Source organism: Colossoma macropomum, unplaced genomic scaffold (assembly GCF_904425465.1).
Source record: "Colossoma macropomum unplaced genomic scaffold, Colossoma_macropomum, whole genome shotgun sequence".
Classification (NCBI taxonomy): Eukaryota; Metazoa; Chordata; class Actinopteri; order Characiformes; family Serrasalmidae; genus Colossoma; species Colossoma macropomum.
In genome coordinates this window covers 19,333,164-19,355,795 of record NW_023494793.1, presented here as the reverse complement: position 1 = coordinate 19,355,795, position 22,632 = coordinate 19,333,164, and the positions used below count along the sequence as shown (strand labels likewise).

At 38.8% G+C, this 22,632-nt stretch overlaps 1 protein-coding gene across 8 annotated transcripts in view; it reads left to right on the top strand.

Moving 5' to 3' along the window:
* Positions 1-1,236: 1,236 nt before the first annotated feature.
* The window catches only part of kdm5bb (lysine (K)-specific demethylase 5Bb), a 33,972-nt gene continuing 12,576 nt past the window's right edge, over positions 1,237-22,632 (top strand). For 4 of the 8 annotated variants that reach the window (XM_036578737.1, XM_036578733.1, XM_036578735.1 and 1 more), the window contains exons 1-12: positions 1,237-1,556; positions 8,320-8,397; positions 8,783-8,905; positions 10,340-10,510; positions 11,556-11,612; positions 14,211-14,351; positions 16,915-17,017; positions 17,220-17,338; positions 17,652-17,810; positions 19,160-19,279; positions 20,295-20,453; positions 20,987-21,168. In XM_036578737.1, coding sequence (XP_036434630.1) covers positions 1,404-1,556; positions 8,320-8,397; positions 8,783-8,905; positions 10,340-10,510; positions 11,556-11,612; positions 14,211-14,351; positions 16,915-17,017; positions 17,220-17,338; positions 17,652-17,810; positions 19,160-19,279; positions 20,295-20,453; positions 20,987-21,168 — 1,565 coding nt within the window. In that variant the 5' untranslated portion in view covers positions 1,237-1,403. The remainder of the gene's footprint in view (positions 1,557-8,319; positions 8,398-8,782; positions 8,906-10,339; positions 10,511-11,555; positions 11,613-14,210; positions 14,352-16,914; positions 17,018-17,219; positions 17,339-17,651; positions 17,811-19,159; positions 19,280-20,294; positions 20,454-20,986; positions 21,169-22,632) is intronic. The other 4 variants (XM_036578734.1, XM_036578739.1, XM_036578738.1 and 1 more) reach the window with 4 other exon arrangements.

Here is a 22,632-nt window from a genome sequence, read left to right as displayed (position 1 = left end):
AGAGCATCAAATGAGACGTAACAATGGCGAATACAAGTCATTTTCATATTGAAGATGGCTTTATTTTTTCGCGCTAGTCGTCTTTACTCAACACGTGGAATATTCCCGTTATTTACCAGCACTTCAGATCATCTTAAAGGCGACTCACAGCAAGGCCTGTATCTGTCGAGGCGGGTTACTACTCCTTTTGTCTCCTGTGTGAAAGTCACTCTTGCCTGCTTGCTACATTTAGTATCTACCGATCCTGCAAAACCAACCTGGCTTCAAAAACGGCATAATTTTCATTCTGTGATCACTACGCTCTGCTTAGCTTCAGATATAACCAAACGTGCATAACTGGGTTAGCTTATTAATTGCTTTCTTTCACTTACTTCTGTACTTCCTTCCCTTTTTTCTACAGTATTTCACTACTGAATCCTCCCCCTCCTTCTACATCAGCCTCATCGTAAGAACGGCGTCCAATCAGCTGCTCAGCAGGGTCTATTTAAAGAACAAGTCCCGGTCTCCGTGAGCTGTCACCTGAAGGTATCCATCCGCGGAAGTAAATACTATTATGTAGCGTGAAAATGATTGGGGCGGATTAATAAAACTCAGAACTGGGTCATCATTACAGTGATCTCAGCTTAATGCATGCGAGTTTTTATATATATATGAGAGAGAGAGAGAGAGAGAGAAAAAGAATAAAGTATTTGTAAAGTGTACAAAAGAGAAGTATTTGTATATTTTGCAGTTGTCTTTTTACATTTTATTCAATTTTTTTTTTTATAAAGACATTAGAACGTCCACCTGTACTGAGTATGGCAGCCCATTCCATTTCATTCATAGGGTTGGCTGGTGAATCCTCTTCTTCCCCAAAAAGCACTTAAGTCAGTCGGAGTTCTTCTCTACCTGTTTTGCTTCAAAGTTTGAATTGACTAGAAATAGGTGAAATTGTGGGAAATTTACGGTTAAAATACGATAAATAACTTATCTTGCTGTGTAAAGTGAAAGTCTTGGCCATTAAATGCCTCGTGAACTTGAGGATCTAGTACTACGTTTATATACGTAAAGCACTTCAATACCTGCTAAAAATATGTAAATATTAATCTGCCTGTTAGGAAAAAAGTTAGACATACCACACCCGAATTTTTAGCTTGGTTATGTGGAGGTTTATTTAGTCTTTTATGCGATTTCCAGGCTTACTCGGTCTCTAGTTTTTTGGGCGGATGTGGTAAGTGCCTAAGAGCAGTCGTCTCACGGTGTGTATATGTGTGTACGTGTTTGACTAAGCGAGCGTATGTTGATACTGATTGTTCGAGTTAGTGGGAATTAGAGAGGGGAGTTATCAAAGGCATTGACCCAGGTGCTGATCCTGACAGCTCTCTCTGTCACCTCCACGTCCGCCTTGCTCTGGGAGCTCCAGGATGAGCCAGCCGCGGCCGGACGAGTTCAAGCCGCCTCCAGAGTGCCCGGTCTTCGAGCCTAGCTGGGAGGAATTTGCGGATCCTTTCGCGTTTATCAATAAGATACGGCCCATCGCGGAGAAAACTGGCATCTGCAAAGTCCGACCTCCACCGGTGAGTGGGTTCAGGACAGAAGCGCTGGGAGCCCGATATGCTCGGCCGCGTTTAATTTACCGAGCAGGAGCCGCGGTTTGGCGATTTTCTCGTCCAGTCCGGTAGTCGCTAGCTTTAGCTAAGATTTAAAGGGAAAATTTTCAACATGGCGGCGTAGTGACAGCACTCTAGGTTAGCTAAGCCAGCTGGTTTGCTTTGTGTGCCTCGGTTGTTGAGATGTGGTCGACCTATAGCTGTCTTTGGTCACTAAATTAGGGAGCTTCCTGGGTGCCCAGATAGATAGATACTCTACATTTATCGTGGTTTGGAGTAAATTTTGTCGCTACGTATGAATAGAGTCATTGTAAGCCGGTTAAGTTAAGCTAGTGATGATGTGCTAGTTTAAGGCTTAGAGAGAGGGACGACCAGCTCTCATCATAAATGTAATGTTCATCTTTTATAGAAACTCTAGCCAGTTTTTTTGCACATGAGACTTACTTGGCATTCCGGTTGTTCTGTTTGTGTACAAATAGCACAAATATGCCGATGTGCTGTCATGTTATGAACATTTTATTTATATACCACTGTTTAGCACACATACAATAACGTTTGTTAACGGTTACTGTGGCTAGTTAGTTAACTAGCTAACCTACATAAGATGTCTGTCGCCACAGGCAACTTTATCCTCAAAAGTCTGGAGTTTCAAAGACCTCGATATTCTTACATTTGGTTTGCTTGTACTGTGGGCAGTCCTTCTGTTGATAAACGTTAACAGATAAGCTAACAGTGCCTGAGGGATGGGGAATATAGTTTGAGACTGAACTAACGAAAAGTTAAGCTTTCTGCTAGTAAAGGATTCAGACCTTCTTAAGTGACTTTGACCACATTAGTCACCGAAAGATGGTGTTTTTGAAAGTTACACTTTTTTACGAAGCTTAAGTCGGCTTCCTATTCGCCAGCTTCTTGTTCGCCAGCTTCTTGTTCGAATTTCCCTATTCCACCTTAAATGGTGCAGCAGTTACATTCTGGCTCAGGCTCCAGACAGTAACTGCTGCACTGTTTAAGGTGGAACGGGGAAAATTCGAACAAGAAGCTGGCGAATAGGAAGCCGACTTGAGCCTCGTTACTTTTTTGTCCTTTCTAGAGTTCATTTGGTTACCTGGTTAAAGTGAAACGTGCTGTTCTGCCTCTGTTAAAACATTTATACGACTAGCTAACGTTAACTAAAGGAAAATTCATTTTGTATGGGAACTATCACTCTCTCGCACACACAAGCTGCCCACACTGAAAAGGAGGCACATAGCAATAGCGCATCACTGTGACATTGAAGTTTGACTCACAAAGCTGACCCTCCATCAAGGGTTTAAGTCCCTCTCATTTATTAACGGTTCAGTTTACTCAAAACGCTTCAGTTGAGTCGGATGGGGCTTGTAGTGTGTTTTAGATCATATAGTTTTCATTAATGCACATCCATCCACCAACTGCAGGCGACACAAAACGGTATTACGTAAACCCTACACGTTTTCATCAAGCCTCGTGAACAATTGAGGACTGATTGCTGTTGTAGCTCGTGCTGTTAGTCAGTTGATTTGGTAATTTTCGATACATCCATTATTTTAGGAATAGCAGCGAGTTAAATATTGGATTTTCTTTTGTGAATTGTAAGAACTGAGGTGTTTTTTTGTTTTAAAAAGAATGCACATGAGCACCCCCAACGACTCTTTCCGCCATTTCAGTTCTTAAGTGATATCTTTAAAGAACATTGAATACCATTTGCGTCGCATTATATCCTTGTGTGTGAATAAAACCATAACGCATGCTCAGAAATGCAGGGAAGATGGGCGCTACGTGACATGTTTCACGGATCCGGGTCGCATGAAAGTGAAAACAACACGATACAATTTTAATGGGACTATTTTAATGAAACAAACAACGGCTGATAACGCCGTGTACAGGAGCTGAAGTCACTTAAGACCTGAGATGTTTCACAGTCGTGTAGGCACCTTAGAGGCTGAAGTTGGCTTCCTTATCCGCCAGCTTCTTGTTCGAATTTCCACGTCCCACCTTAAATGGTGCGGGCGCCAGCATGTAACTGCTGCACCATTTAAGGTGGAACGGGAAAATTCGAACAAGTAGCTGGCGGATAGGAAGCCGACTTCAGCCTCATCAGGCACCTTTGGTCTCTTGATTCCAAACGTCAGTCATGTAGAGAGAGAGGACGCGGCGCTTCTTTATTGTTCTATATTTTTTCGACCGTTTCTCCTGCTACCTTCACATTTACACGCCTCTAAGTACTGATTTGTGGAAAAGTGAAACGTTGTCATTCTGTTAATACCTCTCGCTTAGAAACCCAGTGAAAAATTCACGCAAAAGCGGATCCTTATATCCTCTAAAACATATTTTTTTATATAAGTGTAGTGTTAACTCGACGGAAACACTGTGTTTTGCCATTATGAAGGGAATCCACTCAACAGGCCCTGTTTCGGGGTGGTGTCCTCCATGTTGCCTTTGTGGAGTGAGTGGACCATCTGGCCATTTTGTGTGTCTACGACACAACTGTTGGGAACCAAGTACGAAAAAAAATGTGAAGATCTACGTGGTCTTCATCCATGCCGTCGTTTTAAAGGCGTTTGGGAAATACACGCTTTACTGTTGTAGACCAAGGATTAATGTATTTACGTAACAGAATTTATACACATCTGAGGTGTTTTCATCTGCTCAGTGTTGGAGAAAGCGTGAGATATTGTGTTTATCATAACAAAAATCATTGTAATGTTCAATGTTAACTGATGTGACGGTCTCAAAAACACAATTTGGGCGGTGGACTTCACAATGTAATTACTTATGCAAACTGTGGTGATAATACATGCTGAAAGCAACCAACTCATAATAGATTACTGACATCATGAGACCCCCATTTGAATCAAGTTTCAAAATGATGGAGCCTTCATTTGTGTAACGCACACACCTTTTATTACTTTATGCAGACCATAATTAAGTAATAGATATAGTAATTACAATTTTACTACCTAGTAATTATTTCTAGACACGTTTTGCGTTTATGTCTTATATAAATTGTGGCGACCACACTGACTGGCTAATAACACCAAGCTTCAGGGACAATAACATGTTTACTTTTTGATTTATTCCATAGATAGATAGATAGATAGATAGATTGTGAGTAGTTTAAGAATGCAAGTTTAAATGTTGCTCTATTGTCTAAATTGCAAAACTGCTGTGTTCCTGTTGCTCCCTTTTCTTTCTTGTCCCTTGAAAAACACTATACTAGTAGAATCGTGTAATCAGCCTGCAAATTATCATCAGTGTTATAAACTTTTTGTTATTTGATCTCATCACGTCTGTGTGTTTGTGTTGTTGTGTAGTCAGAATTAGTCCTGTGTATTGTTGCTGTGGAGCTCCATCTCTGGAAAACAGCAAGGGTGGGGGTGTGGGGGGATGTGGGTGGATGTGAGGGGGCTGGTGCAGAAAAGACAGGGTGAAGATGTCTTTGTAGAAGGTCTGATTAGACTTTTTTTTTTAGTCCTTTATGCTTTGCTAGTTTTAAGGAAATGGCAAGAGAGAAGATTAGGTTACAGTGGCTTCATTTTAGACAGTAACTGCAGACGTGTTTTTGTTAGCAGAGATGGAGATGGATATGTGTCTGATTCTCAATAAATTTAGATATTTTAGATCCACTGGAAGCGCTTTTTCGCTCTGCCTTTTTAAAGTGGATGGTGTAGTTTACATTTTAACAGAGGAAGCGGTTTTGTTCATAGCTCACCTACGCGGTTACAAAAGAGGAAGTGCGCTGTTGTCGTGCGTCTCAAAGGACATGGGTTTAGAAAGCAAGAAACCAAGAGAGATAGACTGTGAGATGACCTACAAATAACCGTGTCAACTATGTGGGTTTGATTTTGTTTCGGTTTTGGTGCTTTTAGCAGATGAGCTAAACTTTGGCCCGAAGTACGTTTACAATCATATTTTTCGATCGAGATTATCTTCAACATTGCTGGGATGTGGCTGATTCTAATGGCTATTCTGCTTCTCTGCTGTCTTTAACACTAATTTCCCAATGATTTCTCTTGCTGTAATCACACCTCTATATCTAGTACTGTTGTATGTAGTGCTGGTGTAGCCAATGATCAGCAAACAGATTTTATAGGCTGCTTGTGCCAGCACTCAAACATTTTTGTGTTGCATGAATGGAACCGATAAGCGTTCGCTCCATGTTCTTCCAGCTGTTCCAGTTTTATTTCCGTCTATTTGTTGCAATAACAAGAATCAAGATGAGCCTGAACTTCAGCATGTCTCCATTTGATTTGACTACATTTGACTCCTGATTATGCTTCATCGATTTGGAATAAAGTAAAACCCAGCAATAATTTAATGAGTTACATTTTACATCATTTCTTTATCATCTGAGATCCTTTAGCTCCTGCAGTCATTTATTGCTGTCTTAGATGCCCTTCCATCTCTAAAGGACCATTTGTTTGAACCAATAGGCTCTTAAATCTTAAAGAGCCTCTCACTGGTGAACCCTCCCCTCACACTGCATATCAATAACCCCTTTTTTACACATGCATAGTGACTCAGGAATGTTGTGGCTCATTGCCAGGTTAGGGCCATATGTGAAAGAGAGTTTGAACTGATATTCTGTCAAAGACTAGGTTTTAAGGTCAAGATCTAGCTCCATTTTAATATGGGCTTAAAGCTATGATGAAAGGCAGTGTGTTTAGTACTGGGAGTCCATGTTGAATAATAAGCACTGGATGTGAAAACTAAAAGTAATGGCAGTCAAGCTGAATTGTACTGCTTAATGCTGCTATTTCACCAAAGCTTAATGTGAAAATGAGGCAGTCAATCATGAAGAGTGTCCTTAAATGGGGCAGTGTCAATGCTGTCAGTCTGTTAAATGAAAAGAATAGTTCATCAAAAAAGCATAAGTTGGCATTGCAGTGTTTTGTATTGTTTTTGAAAAGCAAAAGCTACGTTTCTTCACAGAAATTGGCCTACGCAGTTCAAAATTGGTGTATTTCTGATACCAAGTGTATACCGTCAGTGTTGTAAAGTCCGTAATGGTAATGGTCCGTTTGTCCATCTTGAAATGCTCAAGCACTGTCATCTGAATGTCTAAATGGCTGCTGCTCCTTTCAAATGTTGGAATGAAAAAAACACATGCAGAATTTTTTATATGACATCAGTTATGGTTTCCAGTTGTGAGAGCTTGGCTTCATTCGAACCTTTTATTAAAGAGTAAACAGTCTGTTTCTCTAGGCTTTGCTGTTTGTCATGGGTGGGGTTTATGGCTAACAGTGGTTGCTCTACATGTGGACCTCACAGGCTGTAGTGTTGAAAGAAACGTAGGTCCAGCTAAAACAATAGCATAGGTCATGAATGGTAGTTAAATTAAATAATTGGGTTAATCGACTAATAGGTTATGTCTAACATTGACCTCAGAATGTCACTGTGAAATGCCCAAAGAAGTGGTTATCCTTGAAGTTAATTCCTATGATTCACAAATGCTTTTAAATTTGCTTTGGTATGAATTTGTTATAGCCTTACAGCACCTCTCACTGTTTGGCTGTTATCTCTGTAGGAGGAGTAACTGCTGTTTTCTAATCAAAGGCACCACATTTTAACTGGTGTATTAGCACTCCCACGTGTGCCTGTGCCAAAATAACTTTTAAATGATTCATTACTGTGGCTGATTGCAGGGAAAGAAAACTTGCCACCTGAAGCGTGTTTATTAGTCTTTGTCCTGTGGACAAATCAGTGGCAGAATGAAGCACTGTTCAAGAAGACACTGAGTCTTTATTGTTATACCTGGTTACTTGCTTAATATGTAGAAAATAACACCAACAGTAGCAATTACAGAATTATAGCTATAGAAGAGACAAACCTCTTGCGTTTTGCTTTTGCAGTGGTGTTACTCATACATCCAGTTAGAGATGCACTGATCCTATACCCTAGATCAGTATCTGACCATATTAAGTGGATTGAGTATCAGCCAGAAGGAAGGGTGTCATTATAAAATCAGAAACACCCCAAATTCTCACGTGTTTTTATTCACAGAGCTGAATGTTCTACATAAAGCGAATAATTACGAATGGTCATTATACACAGCCTTGTTTATGTAAGGATGTGAAAGCATGTCAAAATAAAAGCCCCTCTTAATTAAGTAACGGTTTCAAACTTTCAATTTTTTATCAATTTAATGTTGGCTGAAAAATAATAATTGTCAGATATTTGGGTGATTTTGGGAGGTGATGGTTAAGATGTATCCAGTGATCAGTTAGACTTTAAAGCCGTGAATATGTTAGAAGAATATGGTTAAATATGAATTACTTGTCCAGTGTGCCTCATTTTGAAAACCCTTAATTACCAATATTGTAGACATATATAAATAAAGCTTGTTTTGGTATATAGAGATATACATATTTTAAGTTGAAGATGAAAGAAATATTGAATCGGCTGATATCCAGTTTTCAGGTATCAGGATCAGTACTGTGAAGAAAATCTGAGCACTCTTACAGTCAGTGTTACAGTAGCCAATGTATGCAATGCAGTGAATCTACAGCAGAAAGAAAATCAGACAGTATTTAGTTCTTGGATTAATTATAGACATTCTAACACTGTGTTTTGAGAAGTGTGAAAAGCATAGTCTGCAATTTGAATTGCCTCCAGGAGAGCAGCAATTGCCAGCAGGGAGTGCCTTTTTTATGTAAGACAACAGTTTATTCTGTCTATACTGTATTAATTTTTGTGTGTGTGTTTGTATGTGCAGGATTGGCAACCTCCGTTTGCATGTGATGTTGACAGACTCCATTTCACTCCTCGGATCCAGAGACTCAATGAGTTGGAGGTAATTTCACACCAAATTTCACTTTCTTTTGAGTATAACTGTGTGAAGGTTGGTGGGGGAGGCAGGTTAGGAACTGGGCGGTGGCTCTGCAGGATTCTGTTGTATTTTCTCTTCAGTAAAAATGTCCTGAGGAGCCTCAGAGATACTTGGCTTTAAGCTGGTCATAGGTCTTCCTTCTTTCTTTTCTAAGAAAGCATTGGTCAGCAGAATGTAGGTCTTTTCAAACCAGTTTGTGTTCTCCTCCATATCAGTAGAAGCATGGTTCAACAAAGCAGAAACTAGTTAATGATCAACATTCTGTATTCATTTTTTAGGTGGTTCATGTCTTTTTTTCTTTTTCTTTGTCTTTCTCCTCTTGTCCTGCACCTCTTTATCTCTGATACAGGCGCAGACTCGGGTCAAGCTTAATTTTCTTGACCAGATTGCAAAATTCTGGGAGCTTCAGGGATGCACACTCAAAATTCCACACGTAGAGCGAAAGATATTAGACTTATATCAGCTCAACAAGGTAAGCCCATTAAACAGAGCAGCATAGAAATGTAGATAAAGAAGTAAAAGCAAAATTGTACTGTTTGACAACACATAGGATGAGGGGTAATCAGCCAAAACATGTTGATATCTGAAGTTTACCTCCTTAGTTTTTCCTCTGGAGCTATGAGGCTGATGTAGCTACGATTGTGCAAACTACATTTCTAAATCTGCACACTCTTGCCTCAAATTGTGTTATGTTGTTACAGGAAAGGTTTGGCGAAACCTCAGTTTTTTTTCCACTTGTCCCAAACATAGTTGATTAGGTGTGACATGTTTTACTTCCTTAGTTTCATGTTGGATCTATGAGGCTACCGTTACTAAACACTAGAAGTCAAGTCTTTTCCATAAATACATTCCCAAAACATCTCTCAGCTCAAACCGCATCCAGGTCGCACAGACTTGTCGTTGTTTAGTGTACAGTATGACTTACTTTGAACTATGAAAATGATCAAAGCTTCACGATGTAGCTGAACACTGGTGACATCTGTTTAAGACAACGTATAGTTTGCAGAATTCTGAGTCCCATTGCAGAATCCAGCTCCCATCACGCACGTCAGTAAGATATATGGACTCTAGATTGCGTTCACAGTTTCTGTTGTTTCTATTCAGAAACATGTATCTTCAGTTTGAAAATTCGAGATTAACAATTATTTATAAATAGAAACAACAGAAATTGTGAACGTAATTTGTAGCATCCAGATGCCTGCGTGATGTGGATGTACACGAATGGGAGTCGGAATTCGGCACACCACCTATTTATCTAAAATGGCTGCCTGCTGCATTCCGTGAGCTTAATGAAGACCTGTATGTGGTTTGAGCCAGCTAAGAGATGTTTTTATTTCTTTAAAAGATTTGGCTAATAATTGACTTCTAGTGTTTGCACTAAACTAAAGTGGTAAAATGTAGATGCCAAACATGTCTTGGCTGATTTGAAAACATCTGTTAAGTGGAAAACCATAAATTAGATTTTTTGGCAAACGATGTCTGTGAGTAATCGCAAGTAGACTTGCTTATGTGGTTTCTGATATTTTATGATTAATGTTTTCTGTAAATATAAACAAAAGCAAGGTGCATATCTTAAACACCAGTGATAGGCATCTCAACACCTGCATTTTGTTCATACATTTCTGTTTGTCCATTTTTAGAGAACATTTGGCAAGTTGTGTAAATTTTATTGTTCAAAAGACTGTTTTAATATGTTCCATGGAGTAAGCCTATATGCATCTAATATCTATCTATCTATCTATCTATCTGTCTGTCTGTCTGTCTGTCTTTCTCTCTCTCTCTCTCTCTCTCTCTCTTCTCTCTCTCTCTCTCTCTCTCTCTCTCTCTCTCTCTCTCTCTCTCTCTCTCTCTCTCTCTCTCTCTCTCTCTCTCTCTCTCTCTTTTCTTCCCCCACCAATCCCCACAGCTGGTTGCAGACGAGGGTGGTTTCGATGTAGTCTGTAAAGAGCGTAGATGGACAAAGATAGCCACGACAATGGGCTTTGCCCCTGGCAAGGCAGTGGGTTCACATCTGCGGGCGCATTACGAGAGGATCCTCTACCCCTACAACCTCTTCCAGTCTGGGGCCAATCTGCTGGTGTGTACTGTCATGATCCCTGTCACTCTAAACATTTTAGATTGTTTTTTCTAGAATTCTTTGCAGGTCCAGTAAGACACTAAAGATCAGGTCCAGATCCAGAATTGGAATACAATTTATTATTTTATTATTACAATTATAGTGTAAGAGGCATGACTGCGTTCTTCTAAAAATTTACCAATCAAAACAGTGACAGTCATGGTTTTTATGTAGCCTTCTTTGTCATCTCCCATGCAACAGAAGGCCACTGTGTTAAACCGTCTAGTGTTTCTACTGAACGTATGTAGCTATTCCATGCCTACTTTTATAGTTCTTTAGTTGTGCATCATTCTGTATTGGGCATCATGCCATATTAGAAACTCAGGCTCTAAGCAGTTTTGTTTATGAGAAAAAAGGAATTACGTTTTTCGAAAATCGCCGCTGTCGTGCCTTGTGGTAAACAAAAATATTCTAAGCCTGTTGCGCTTTGCTTTTATTTCATATGGCAAAACAGCAAGGTCAAGAGTAACACTGTCTATACTTTTGTATTGTTGCTAGTGAATGGTCAGTTTCTTAGTGGAAAAATACTCAAGTAAAAGACAGTTATTTATTTTTGTGCCTCAAACTTTGTGTTTTAACGTTTACATCTTAACAATGGATTAATTTTAGTATCCGTACAGTACATTTACATGTGCCAGTATAAGAAAAATCCGCACTACACATAGCAGAACTGCACACTACATGTAGCAGAACAACAAAAAATATAATATCCGTTATAAAAAAGGCATGATACTAAAACCAAGTGTCTATTCTGAAAATGAACAGTACAAAAAACAGAAGCTGAATTATTTGACTGAAATAAAAATGTTTGTTATATGTATTTAGTGTGATAAACCTGCATTAATATTTTGTTTCTTCAATTCAGCCCTAACATCATAACCATCATAACCTCACTCCACCATCTAATATTCCTCCACAAAAGGAGGCGTTTGATTGGATGTCGGTGACCTCAGGCCCTGAGGTCACCTAAATTCTTGTGTAACTCTCGGCACTCTCTCTTGCCCAGGCACAAGAGCTAGCAGCCAAACTGATGAGTTTTGGGGCAGCTCCTGAGCAGGAGAAGGTATGTTTGTCTTTTTTTAATCCGTGACCGAGAGATTCTAACATTGGAGGTGGCTGTGATATCGCATCGGGGCTGTGTAGACTATGAACCACTTGCACATAAGATTTCATATCTTCATATAACATGTTAAGTTCCATCAAAGCTCCAATGCAGTGATTAAGAAACTGATTGCATGTGTCATTATATTAGATCTGCTAAATGACAGATCAACAAATGTCACCTTTAAGCACAGATCTCCATTTACTCCCTTTTTTGTGGTTAAAGCTTTAACCTTTTGCTGCTTTTGACATGTGTGTGTTTTTTTTTTTGTCCCTTCCGCCTCTTCAAATTTGCCGTTATTTTGTTTTAGTGTTGATGTCATGGGGTGTGGGCTGGTATTTCAGTGATTGATAGACTGTGACCTATTTTAACCCCTTAACACCTTCCTCCCTCCCCCACTTCGCTCCCTTTACCCACACGTTCTGCCCCCACAAACTGCCCCGCCCCCCCAATGATGCTGCCAAATGTTAAGTTTCTGTAGAAAGTGAAAGGTAAATGTTATTTAACTCACTTTCATTCTCGGTTTGTTTTTCTTACCTCCTTTACTACACCCTTTGCTCCCTTTCTTAGCCATAACCTGGTTTCAGTAGGGAGTAAGCTCTTAAAACCACCAGCTGTTACCTCCCTCTGTCTCTCTGTCTATTCCTCCTCCCTCCCTCCCTGCTGACATGATGTGTCTATGTGTTATCCTCATGAAGGAGAGTCCTCTGGGTTAAGCACTGGGCAGTCACCATCGCTCCCTTTTTTCCTTCCGCCTGTTCTATCCAGTAATCTGATAGGACGGATGGAGACACTGCTACCAAGCTCATTTTGGATCAAGCTCTTTTGTCTGTCTTGCATTACAATGTGAGGCAGAGAGAGAAAATGAGCGAGTGAGATAATGTTGCACAGCTTTTTAACTACGCACAGTTAAAGTCGTTAGCAACAGGCAAGTAAGAATTAGTCAAAGGAGCCCAATGGAAAAATGTCTGCTGTTAGCTCTGTTAACTGTTAGAACAGAGACTTAAGAACTTGCTCAGTGACAAGTAAGAACATTGAAAAACAACCTATCTCTGACATGAAAGGGAAGATAATATGTTGTTCTTATTCTTCAGCTGGATCTGCAGTTTTTCATTTTTAAAGGGAGAATCCAGTGAGTTTTCAAAATGTCTTTAAATTAAATGGTTAAGATGTAAACAGAGTCATTTAGGATGTTTTGATAAGTTTCTCTAGAATGACCCATTTGACAAATCAGAGCTGTTCGCAATGGTGGTGATAGGAACCAGACGTCCAAAGCATTTAATGCCTGTTAAAGCTTCTTCACATTAAGCTGTCACATGAAATAATTACTCACCCTGCAGCCTGTGACAAGCTTTTGGCCAGCGGAAACATGCAGGGTGGTGTTAGGCAAAATAGTACCCAAAAAAGCTTTATTTGTTTTTATTTATTATTTATTTGACTTACCACTATTTTATCCTTTTTAACATTGCATATCGTCGCTGTCAGAGCAAAACTTTTTCTCGAAAACAGTAATGAGAAGAAAGAAAAGTCTTTGAATGGTAGTTAATGTAAAACAATCTTATTCTTCGTCATTTTGGACCAGTTCTGTCTGTCCATTTTTCATGAAACACAATGTAAAAAGCAACTGGTATTTTCAAATTATTCAAAAATGACCAAAATTTGGAGGCAAGGTATAAAAACTCAAGTATGTGTTTACTTGTCTCCTGCTCTTCTTAAGAAAGCGCTCAGTGGTGCTACTCTGAGGAAATAAAGATTAATGAAGCATGCCACCTATGAAGTACAGTTCTTCCATAACGTAAGACCAAAAAGTGGAGAGTAACGCCAGCTTAAAGCTGCAATTTACCCCAGATATCAGTTGTAAAATGTTGTTTATTTCCATGTTTGGAATCGTTTAAAAATCGTTTTTGCTAGTTAGCATTCTAGCATTACTGATGTATCTCTCTGTTCATTTATGCAAACTGTCATCAGAGTAAATGATTAATTACATTTTTTACAAAGAATTAAAATATTTTTTTTGTAATCTAAATCTTCATGTAATACGTACAGCTTTCTTAAGCTTTACGTTTATTCTTAGTGAAATGTACATGGCTTTATGCTAATGCTAATCACATCCCTTTTCTAAAGCACTCAGTTCACTTTCCCTCATCCTGCTGTTGCATGCCGTGATACTGTTCATACACTACTTGATAATTCTCTTTTGGGTTGTGAGATTAGTTACGTGGATATCTAAGCATATTCAGTAACTTTTTTTAGTATTTTATTGTAGTCTATGAAAAAGGGATCTTGTATAAAATATTTTCTGTACTTCGCCTTGTGTGTCCTGTATATCAATGGACTTTGTGGCCTGAAATGAATTTGTCGTATGTGTAGTTGTAAATTCTGACAAGATGTCATGCCTAGACATGCACTTCCTGTGTTAATCATGCTGTGCTCACAGTGCAGGGAAGATGTGACGCAAAGATTGTATGGCTTAAATTCAGAGTGTTTTTATCACACTTCCTTTGCAGGTGTTGCAGAATTGAGTGTAATTTTAGTTTTATTTGATTATTTCACCCCCAGTTTGTCCAGAATCCCTCCCTGCCGGAAAATGGCAATGATAAGGAATATAAACCTCATGATCTGGTGCAGAGGCAGAACACGCAGGTGCAGCCCAGTGATACGAGCACGCCTGCCAGAAGAGCCAAACGGATGAAGGCTGAGGTAGGCGAGCAGTACCATGTGCAGTCACAACTATGCACACACATCTTATTTTAGCACACATAGACCTTTAACTCATGTTCAGTGCAAATGTCAGTCTGTTGTCTAATGCTATGCACATATCTGTGGTTGCTTACCAGAGCTACACTATGGTTACTTCAAACAGTAAAAACTATACTTGTTCACTAGAATTTTTACTCCCGATAGTTTACCAATACTATTGCTAAAGTTGGGCACACATAACATGATTTCTAGCACAAATTTAAAGGGGCACTTGGAGTGGGAAAACCAAATTTCAGTCGCTTTTTTGGATTAAAGTAGTTTGAAGTAATATGTTAACGCTGTTACATTTTCAAAATGTACATTTCAATCCCAGTCCATGTCATCCATATATGAAAAATCCATATATGAATGCTATGCTGCAAAACAAACTGTCTTAAATCATTGTTTCTGTGATGTTATGAGAACCAACTCATTTACATATATCCAGCTACAGACCAATTTGGAACGGACATCATAGTTACCTCACTGGCAGTTTAGTGTGCATTTTGGTGGCAGAAAAACTGCGGAAACAAGTGGAGCAGAAAGGGTGAGATCCACGGAATAACAGCAAAAAATGTCTTCTTGTACCGTTGGATTCCAGAATAGACATGGAAGAACAAATGACCTTCGTTTTTATAGAATACCATCGTCAAAGACGCTCTTTGATGTGTTTGCTATGTCTGTCCTTCCCATCCTGACATACAACTCAACTTTGAAATTCTTTCTGGCTGCATGGCTGCAGCACGACTCTATTCTGCGATGATTAGGCTGCATGAATTTGATGTAAACAACAGATCTAGATAACATTTACATATGCAGTTCATAGAGGGCATACTGTAATAGCTCTACATTAGTCTTACACCATGAAATAATACACCTGTAACTACAAAGGACATTTTTATATACACCTAGATAGTGGTAGCAGCAGTTCTAGTGATTTACAGTGTTCTGACATACACCAAACAATGAAAAAGAGTTAATACTAATCCATCCATGCAAGTGCAGTTCGCTGTCAGTATATGGTAGTTTGACTTGACCCAAAAACTGGCAAATCTCAGTGTTCAAGGTCGTGGACGTGACCACAAAGTACAAAATTTTATGCGTCAAGAGATTTGTATGCCTTGAGTTTTTCTTTCGTATAGACGCTGGGTTTTGCCACAAGGTATACGAAGATGTCTGGCCACTGTAACTTTGGCCATTTAGTTGGATTCTTGACCCATTCACCCTACAGTGTCTGTCTTCTGCTGGTAAACCTTTAAAACAACTGGAGAAAGCGTCTGGATGATCCATCTTCCTATACTCCTACACCTGACACCGCTGTGCTAACTCTCACTCTCTGTGCCACCAGTTACGCTCTGCTTACAAAACGCATCATCTCTGTTAACAAACACAAAAATGGTCTATTCAGCCTTCTGCAGTTTAGACCCACCTATTCATATTGATGTTCTAAAATTTTTGAATGAGGCACAGTACAGGACAGTCAGTCAGAACAGAGCTTATCTTATATCAGTCTTAAAGGCACAGAATCAAAACCGGCCTGTTTAATTCTTAGGGGCCCTTTAACCCCAGTTTGCCTCTTCCAACGAATTTTCCCATAGCAGAACAAGTGATTCAGACAATAACCAATGGAAGTTGTAGGAAAGAGGGGAAAAAAGGTTGACGAGTCATGTATGTGCAGCAGTGGACGAGCTGCTTGTTTAATACCTACTGGCAAATGCATGAGTGTCTGTATACTAAACCAGAGCTTCAAGACATACTGAATTACTTCTCCTGTTCTTGCTGCAGAATAGAATATGAGCATTTCACAATCCCGCATTCACCCACAGATTGCATTTTCACTATGGTTCTTGTACATGCATAAATGCATAAACAAGTCTGGTCTCGTTTCAGTTTTGTATGTGTCATGTAATAACAGTGAGATTTGGTATTTTGAGGGGTTGGTCACAGCCGATACTTGCATGTGTGATACCCTAGTTGTGTAATGTATGCACCTTCACAACAAAAACGCATAAAATTTTGTAAAAGACTGATGGTAAAGGGGAATTCCACCTGTTTTTCATATTTTTTTCATAATGAAATGGCTGAGATGTGAAGCCATTCAGAGTGATTTGATGTGAAATGCTCCATCCTGGTCAGAATAGGTCACAGTGGTAGTGATGGAAAACAGATGTCCCAAGCATGTAATTCCTGTAACAGCTACCTTACAGAAAGTTATTACATAAAATGGTTACGAATGTACTGCCTGATGCCCAAGACATCGTTTTTAGTTTTGCAAAAAGAAACAGATCTCAGATTCACCGCTCTATTGCCAGGTTCACTGGTCATTTTGGATAGTAAATAAAGTGGCTATGTATCACTTCACATCAAAACAAAAAATCTTAGCCATTGAATTATGCAGAACTTTTGAAAATTCAGTGGAATTTCCCTCTGAGACATGCCTCACAATTTTGAAAGCTGTGCAAAGTATGCCTGGCTTCAGTATTATAAGCTCCTAAGGCAGTTTTTTCTCTCTCTCTCTCTCTAGTCTGGCTGTGGGAAGGCAGAGGCTGGTGCAGGAGGAGAGATGTGTGAGAGCAGACCCAATCTGAGGAGGAGAATGGGCTCATTCGTAGCCAAAGCTGAACCAGGTGAGCTGCTGCCTGTGCCTGGCATCCTAACACTTGGCTTTGATTATGAATTATCATTTATACATTATACATCCCAAGAGGAGGGGTAATTAGTTTGTTTATTTTTGCAAACATGCACTGGCTTTTTTCTGAACATTTTCTGAGCGTATGAATCCAATCTAATATGCTCAGCCTGATAAGCTCTTTCACATTGTGCCTGTAGTGAAGGAAGTTCCCATTCAGATCAAACAAGAGCCGGTGGAGGCCAAAGATCTGCAAATGGAGCCGGAGAAGCCCAAATCTCGCTATAAGAAAAGCAACCCACCACCACTTGTCAGTATAGTGAGTCTTCTCTCTCTGCGTTGCTTTGATCTCTCTCTCTTTCTCTCTCTCTCTCTTTCTCTCTCTCTCTCTCTCTCTTCTTTTTTCTTTCTCTCTCTCTCTCTCTCTCTCTCTCTCTCTCTCTCTCTCTCTCCCTCTTTCCCTCTCTCTCTCTTTTGATTATATACTGCTCAAGAATTTTTTCCACATTTTTGTTTTCCTCTCTTCCAATTTATGCATGGGATGACAACATGAAATGCTCGAGTAGCCACACGCACTATTCCCTTCTTTCTTCACCCAAACAACCTCACTCTACCTTACTTTATCCCCATAGGTGGATCTCTATGTGTGCTTAGTTTGTGGGAGTGGCAGTGATGAGGATAAGCTCTTACTGTGCGATGGTTGTGATGACAGCTACCACACCTTCTGCTTGATCCCACCCCTTCATGATGTCCCAAAGGGTGACTGGAGGTGTCCCAAGTGTCTGGCACAGGTAAGAGAAGTCATTTGCCTGCTATTTACTCATTAAAGCTCATTAAAGTTAGAAAAATAGTTCCCACACAAAGAGATGTGTTGTCCTTTGAATCATTTTGTGTTGTTCTTTGAATAATTCTGTTTTATAGTCTCAGTTAGGTTCAAGATACTGTTTTACCTGGTTCTTGTGTTAGCTTTGTTTGCATCCAAAGCTTTTTTTTTCTTTTTGGTAAGAGATGAAATTGGAGATGGAAACATGCCAAACACAACTTCTTTGTGACTGTTTTGTACAGAAATAGGCATGAAGGTTTTTTTCACTTGATGGAAACAAACTGCTGGACAGCAAAAATCATAATGTTTTTGTGCATTTGTATTTTATTGCTTGCAATTTGTGCGGAAAAATGATAAAATGTTGAGTAGCTAGGGTTGTAAATGTCTGACCTCAAAATTTGGTTCGGGAAAGGTTCTTAAACAATTTAGTACACATCTGAAATTTCATGATAATTCAATTTGATTTAGTTCTGTGAAGAAGGAACTGTTTACACAATGGTGAAATATAGACAAAAACCGCAATAGATTAATAGAGAATTTTATTTGAGCTAAAAAAAAAAAACCAAACCAGTACATACTTTTAGTGAATCTGGTATTGCATGTAAATAAAAAGTTAGAATCTATGGTCCTTCGAGAGGCTCATCTGTCTAAGGCATTGTTTCTGTCGTACAGAGCTGAGCTCTTCCATTGTAACCTGAATTGTGCCATATGCTGTGCGTGGTCCCTGAGAGCACAATTAGCTGTTCAGTCATTGGGTAAAGCTGTAGTGACATGGCAGGGCGTCTGCTTCATCAAATAGAAACATTTTGGCAGTTAGCATTTGGAGTGTTTTATTTATGTGCCTTCATTCTTCAAAATTGCATCTCTTTGGATCAGAATAGAAAATGCTTTGCAAAAAACAAACCATATCATTAAGACTGAAATTGTGTAGCCTATTTTCCCTAAGCTGAAATAGTAAGCTGCACTGAAACTGAATGAAACTGGGTGCAGACTTCAGCGCACTAGTCTAAGTTATTAGACAGGGACTATATTTAAAAAGGGCTGCGATTCCTAAACCTTTTAGCTAATATAAATGTACATACTCTTGAATTCACTACTAATATTCATTGTTTCATTTCATGTCCTGCAGTACAGAGTAAAAGTCATTGTCTGATTACTTACAGACTGCAATGTAAGTACATAAAATAAAGAAGCAGAGCAGCAGGAAGTGAAAAGAGTATTTAAATCTAAATGGTCTGGAGGGCTTGAGACCTTGAATCTGTTCTTTTGTTCCCTCATTCTTTGATTAACTGATCACTGCTAAATGTCTCCATACAGGAATGCGGTAAGCCACAGGAGGCATTTGGTTTCGAGCAGGCGCGCAGAGACTACTCACTCAAAGCATTTGGGGAAATGGCTGACTCTTTTAAGTCTGACTACTTCAACATGCCCGTTCACGTAAGTTCCAAAAAGTATCAACACACAGGAAAGTAGCACTGCTATGCTCTCTTCAAAGTAAAGGTGATCAAAAGGCTCTTTGGAGTGATACAACAGAAGAACCCCTGGTTCCCTAAAGAATTTTTTTTCAGCAGATGAGATAAAGTGAAAAAAGTATTTGGTTATTTCACTCCATGTTCGTCCAGAATCATTCCCTGCTGGAAAAGGATGATGATGATGATGATGATGATAATTATAAACCTCAAAGTTCAAATGTGAATAACCTTTTAAAAATTTTAAGAATCTCCACATAGAATGAAGGTTCTATACTAATTAAAATTAAATAACTATATCTTTAAAATTCCTGCGTAATTGAATCTTTAAGATGAGTTATTTAGAGTGGTTTGATATGAAATATGCTAATCTAGTACTTTCTCAGAGTTCTTCACAGCAGTGTGTCTAAAAGCTGCATTACATACATTTATCATGCAAAATAATGATATGCTGCCTGAGTTTTGCCCTAAAATGTAATTTCTAAATGCCATTTACGACAAAGAGGTACATGTAGGGTGTTATAAGGCAAAATTGTCCTCAAAGAAAACACTATTTTACCATTGTCAACATTACATAAAATACTCAAACATGTATGTTCATCTGTCATTTTGGATAGTAAATAACATGGCTATATATACGTTGTAACCCCTGGTTCCTATGATCGCCACTATAAGGAAATCCAAGTCTAAATTTCTGTACAATGCACATTTCATCAAACCGCTTTGAAAGACTTGGTTTTCTCAACAAAATTGTGAAAAATCTTTAGAAATGTTTTAGGTTTTAAAAGGTTCTTCACACTTAGGCATCTTGTTTTCAAAAATGGTCCCATCTATCAAAAGATTCTTTAGAGAACTAAAAGTGGTTATTCTATGGCATCATTCCAAAGAATGCTTAATTAAAATTTAAATCAGTAGCTTCTCCCCATTCAGTTCACTTCTCCCCTTTGTTTTTTTGTGTTTGTTATTTTCTGTGTGTGTGTTAGATGGTGCCCACTGAACTGGTGGAGAAGGAGTTCTGGCGGTTAGTAGGCACTATTGAGGAGGATGTGACTGTGGAGTATGGAGCTGATATTGCCTCCAAGGAGTTTGGGAGCGGCTTCCCCATTAAAGGTGGCAAGTTCAAAGTCGCACCCCATGATGAGGTAAACTAAAGCACTAGACACACACGCATACAACATGACTATAATAGATGAAACATACTGGGAAATGTTTAAGCATTATTAGTCATGGGTAGAATGTTTAATAAAGGCAAATTAAAGTGTCTTTAAATTTAAAAAAATTACTGTAGTGCATCGTTCACAAGGCTACACAACACCTACATGAGCCTTTTGTGACAAATTACATCAACCTATGTAGACATTTTAGACATTTTTAGGCTTATTCCAACAAACACTTGCTGATGTGAAATGACATGAAAATGGACAAAAGCAGCCTTGATGACACCTGGCACTTGTTGGAATAAGCCTTTAATAAAAATGTATGTAGGTTTGTGTCAGTTATCATGAAAGACTTTTGAAAGTGTCAGGTAGCCTCACTTCAATTAAGCGTTATTAAAGTAACTTTCAAGGACATATATGTAAAGTAAACTGAAGAACTGAATGTTTTGAATTGTTCTTGTCATATGTTTCTATGATTAGTTTTGTCATATGCTGTATGTTGTGCTTATGTGTTGTAGAAGTACTTAAGCTGTGGTTGGAACCTAAATAACATGGCAATGATGGATCCGTCGGTGTTGACCCATGTGACAGCTGATATCTGCGGCATGACTCTGCCGTGGCTCTACGTGGGCATGTGCTTTTCTTCATTCTGCTGGCATATCGAGGACCACTGGAGCTACTCCATCAACTACCTGCACTGGTAAATTCTACCTTATAGAATTAAAGAGGCCTCTTTCAGTTATTATGCTTCTAAACTATGGAACTCAATTCCACCTTTTATTAGACAGTCAAGCTCAGTGCTCACTTTAAGAAGCATCTAAAAACGTATCTCTAAGTTAGCATTTAATTAAAACTCTGTCTCGTGGTGTTTATCTTTTAATTTGATCTTTTTCATTTTCTTCTGATTCTAAATAAATACTAATGATTTCTTGTATAACTGTGTTTTATCACCTGTCTGTAAAGCACTTTGAGCTGCCACCAGCATGAAAAGTACTATATAAATAAATAAAATTATTATTATTATTATTATTATTATTATTATTATTATAATGCCTTACCGGAACATTCTAGCACTACTGGATGAGTCTTAGCAACTCTTAATGATGGCAGTGGGGTTGTGGGTTCCTGTTTATGGATTCTTAGTAATGTTTAAACGAGGAATTTCAGTAATTTGGTAATATAACATCTGGAATACAGTAAGAGGCATACATATTGAGACAGTAAAATTGTAAGTATGTCTTTAAATATTTATTCATACAGTTTAAATCTGGTTGGAACAATGTCATGGTTTTGTGTTTAGTCTTCAGTTTCAGCTGAGCATACATTTTGGGACAAATTAATTTTACAAAAAGTAAAGCTGTGAATTTAATAAATGTGATTTAATTTGGTCACACATCCTTTACATTTCCTAAATCTTTCAAGTCTGTATCACACTGGGAATCACTATACTTCAGATATCTTCCTTTGAGATGTTCTCCCAAGCCTTAATGGCCTCTTTCAGTTGTTTCAGATGCCTGGCTTCAATTTCCACTTCAGCATGTGAGATCCATTCTAATTTGGAAGCTGACTTCCTCAGTTTAAAACCTTTTTCTTTCTGATGAACTAGCATTATGTTTTGGGTCATTATCTTGCTGCGTTATGAGCTTTCCACCCAGTGAGTGTGGCAGCATTTTTAGACATGAGAAGACAAATGTTTCTGTATATTTCTCAGTTCTTCCCTCATGACTTATGTCATCTGTACAGACTAATGTGCCAGATCCAGAGGTAGCCATGTATGCTCAAACCATTACAACGCTTTGTGCGCTTAGAATCATTTGCAGGATCTTTTTCTTTGCACTTTCCTTTATACACATTACTTTAAGGGTTTATATTCTCCAACTTTTCATAAAACTTTGTTCCAGAACTTTTCTAGCTCCTGGTCTGGCCTTTCTGTCCTTCTGTCCTGATAAATTTGCAGTTTGCCATGTAGCTTCTACATTTTTTATAAGTTTTCTCTGAACAGTCAAGTTGTCATAATTTCATCCCTACAGTCTACAGAGGGTCTTGCCCTTGCTTGTCTGCCTTTTCTTTGGTTGTTATTTTAGGGGGGTTTCTTCATCACAGATAATGAAAGTAATGATTTTCTGTCATCAGTTGCAGTAATCATCCTTGAATGACATTTGTC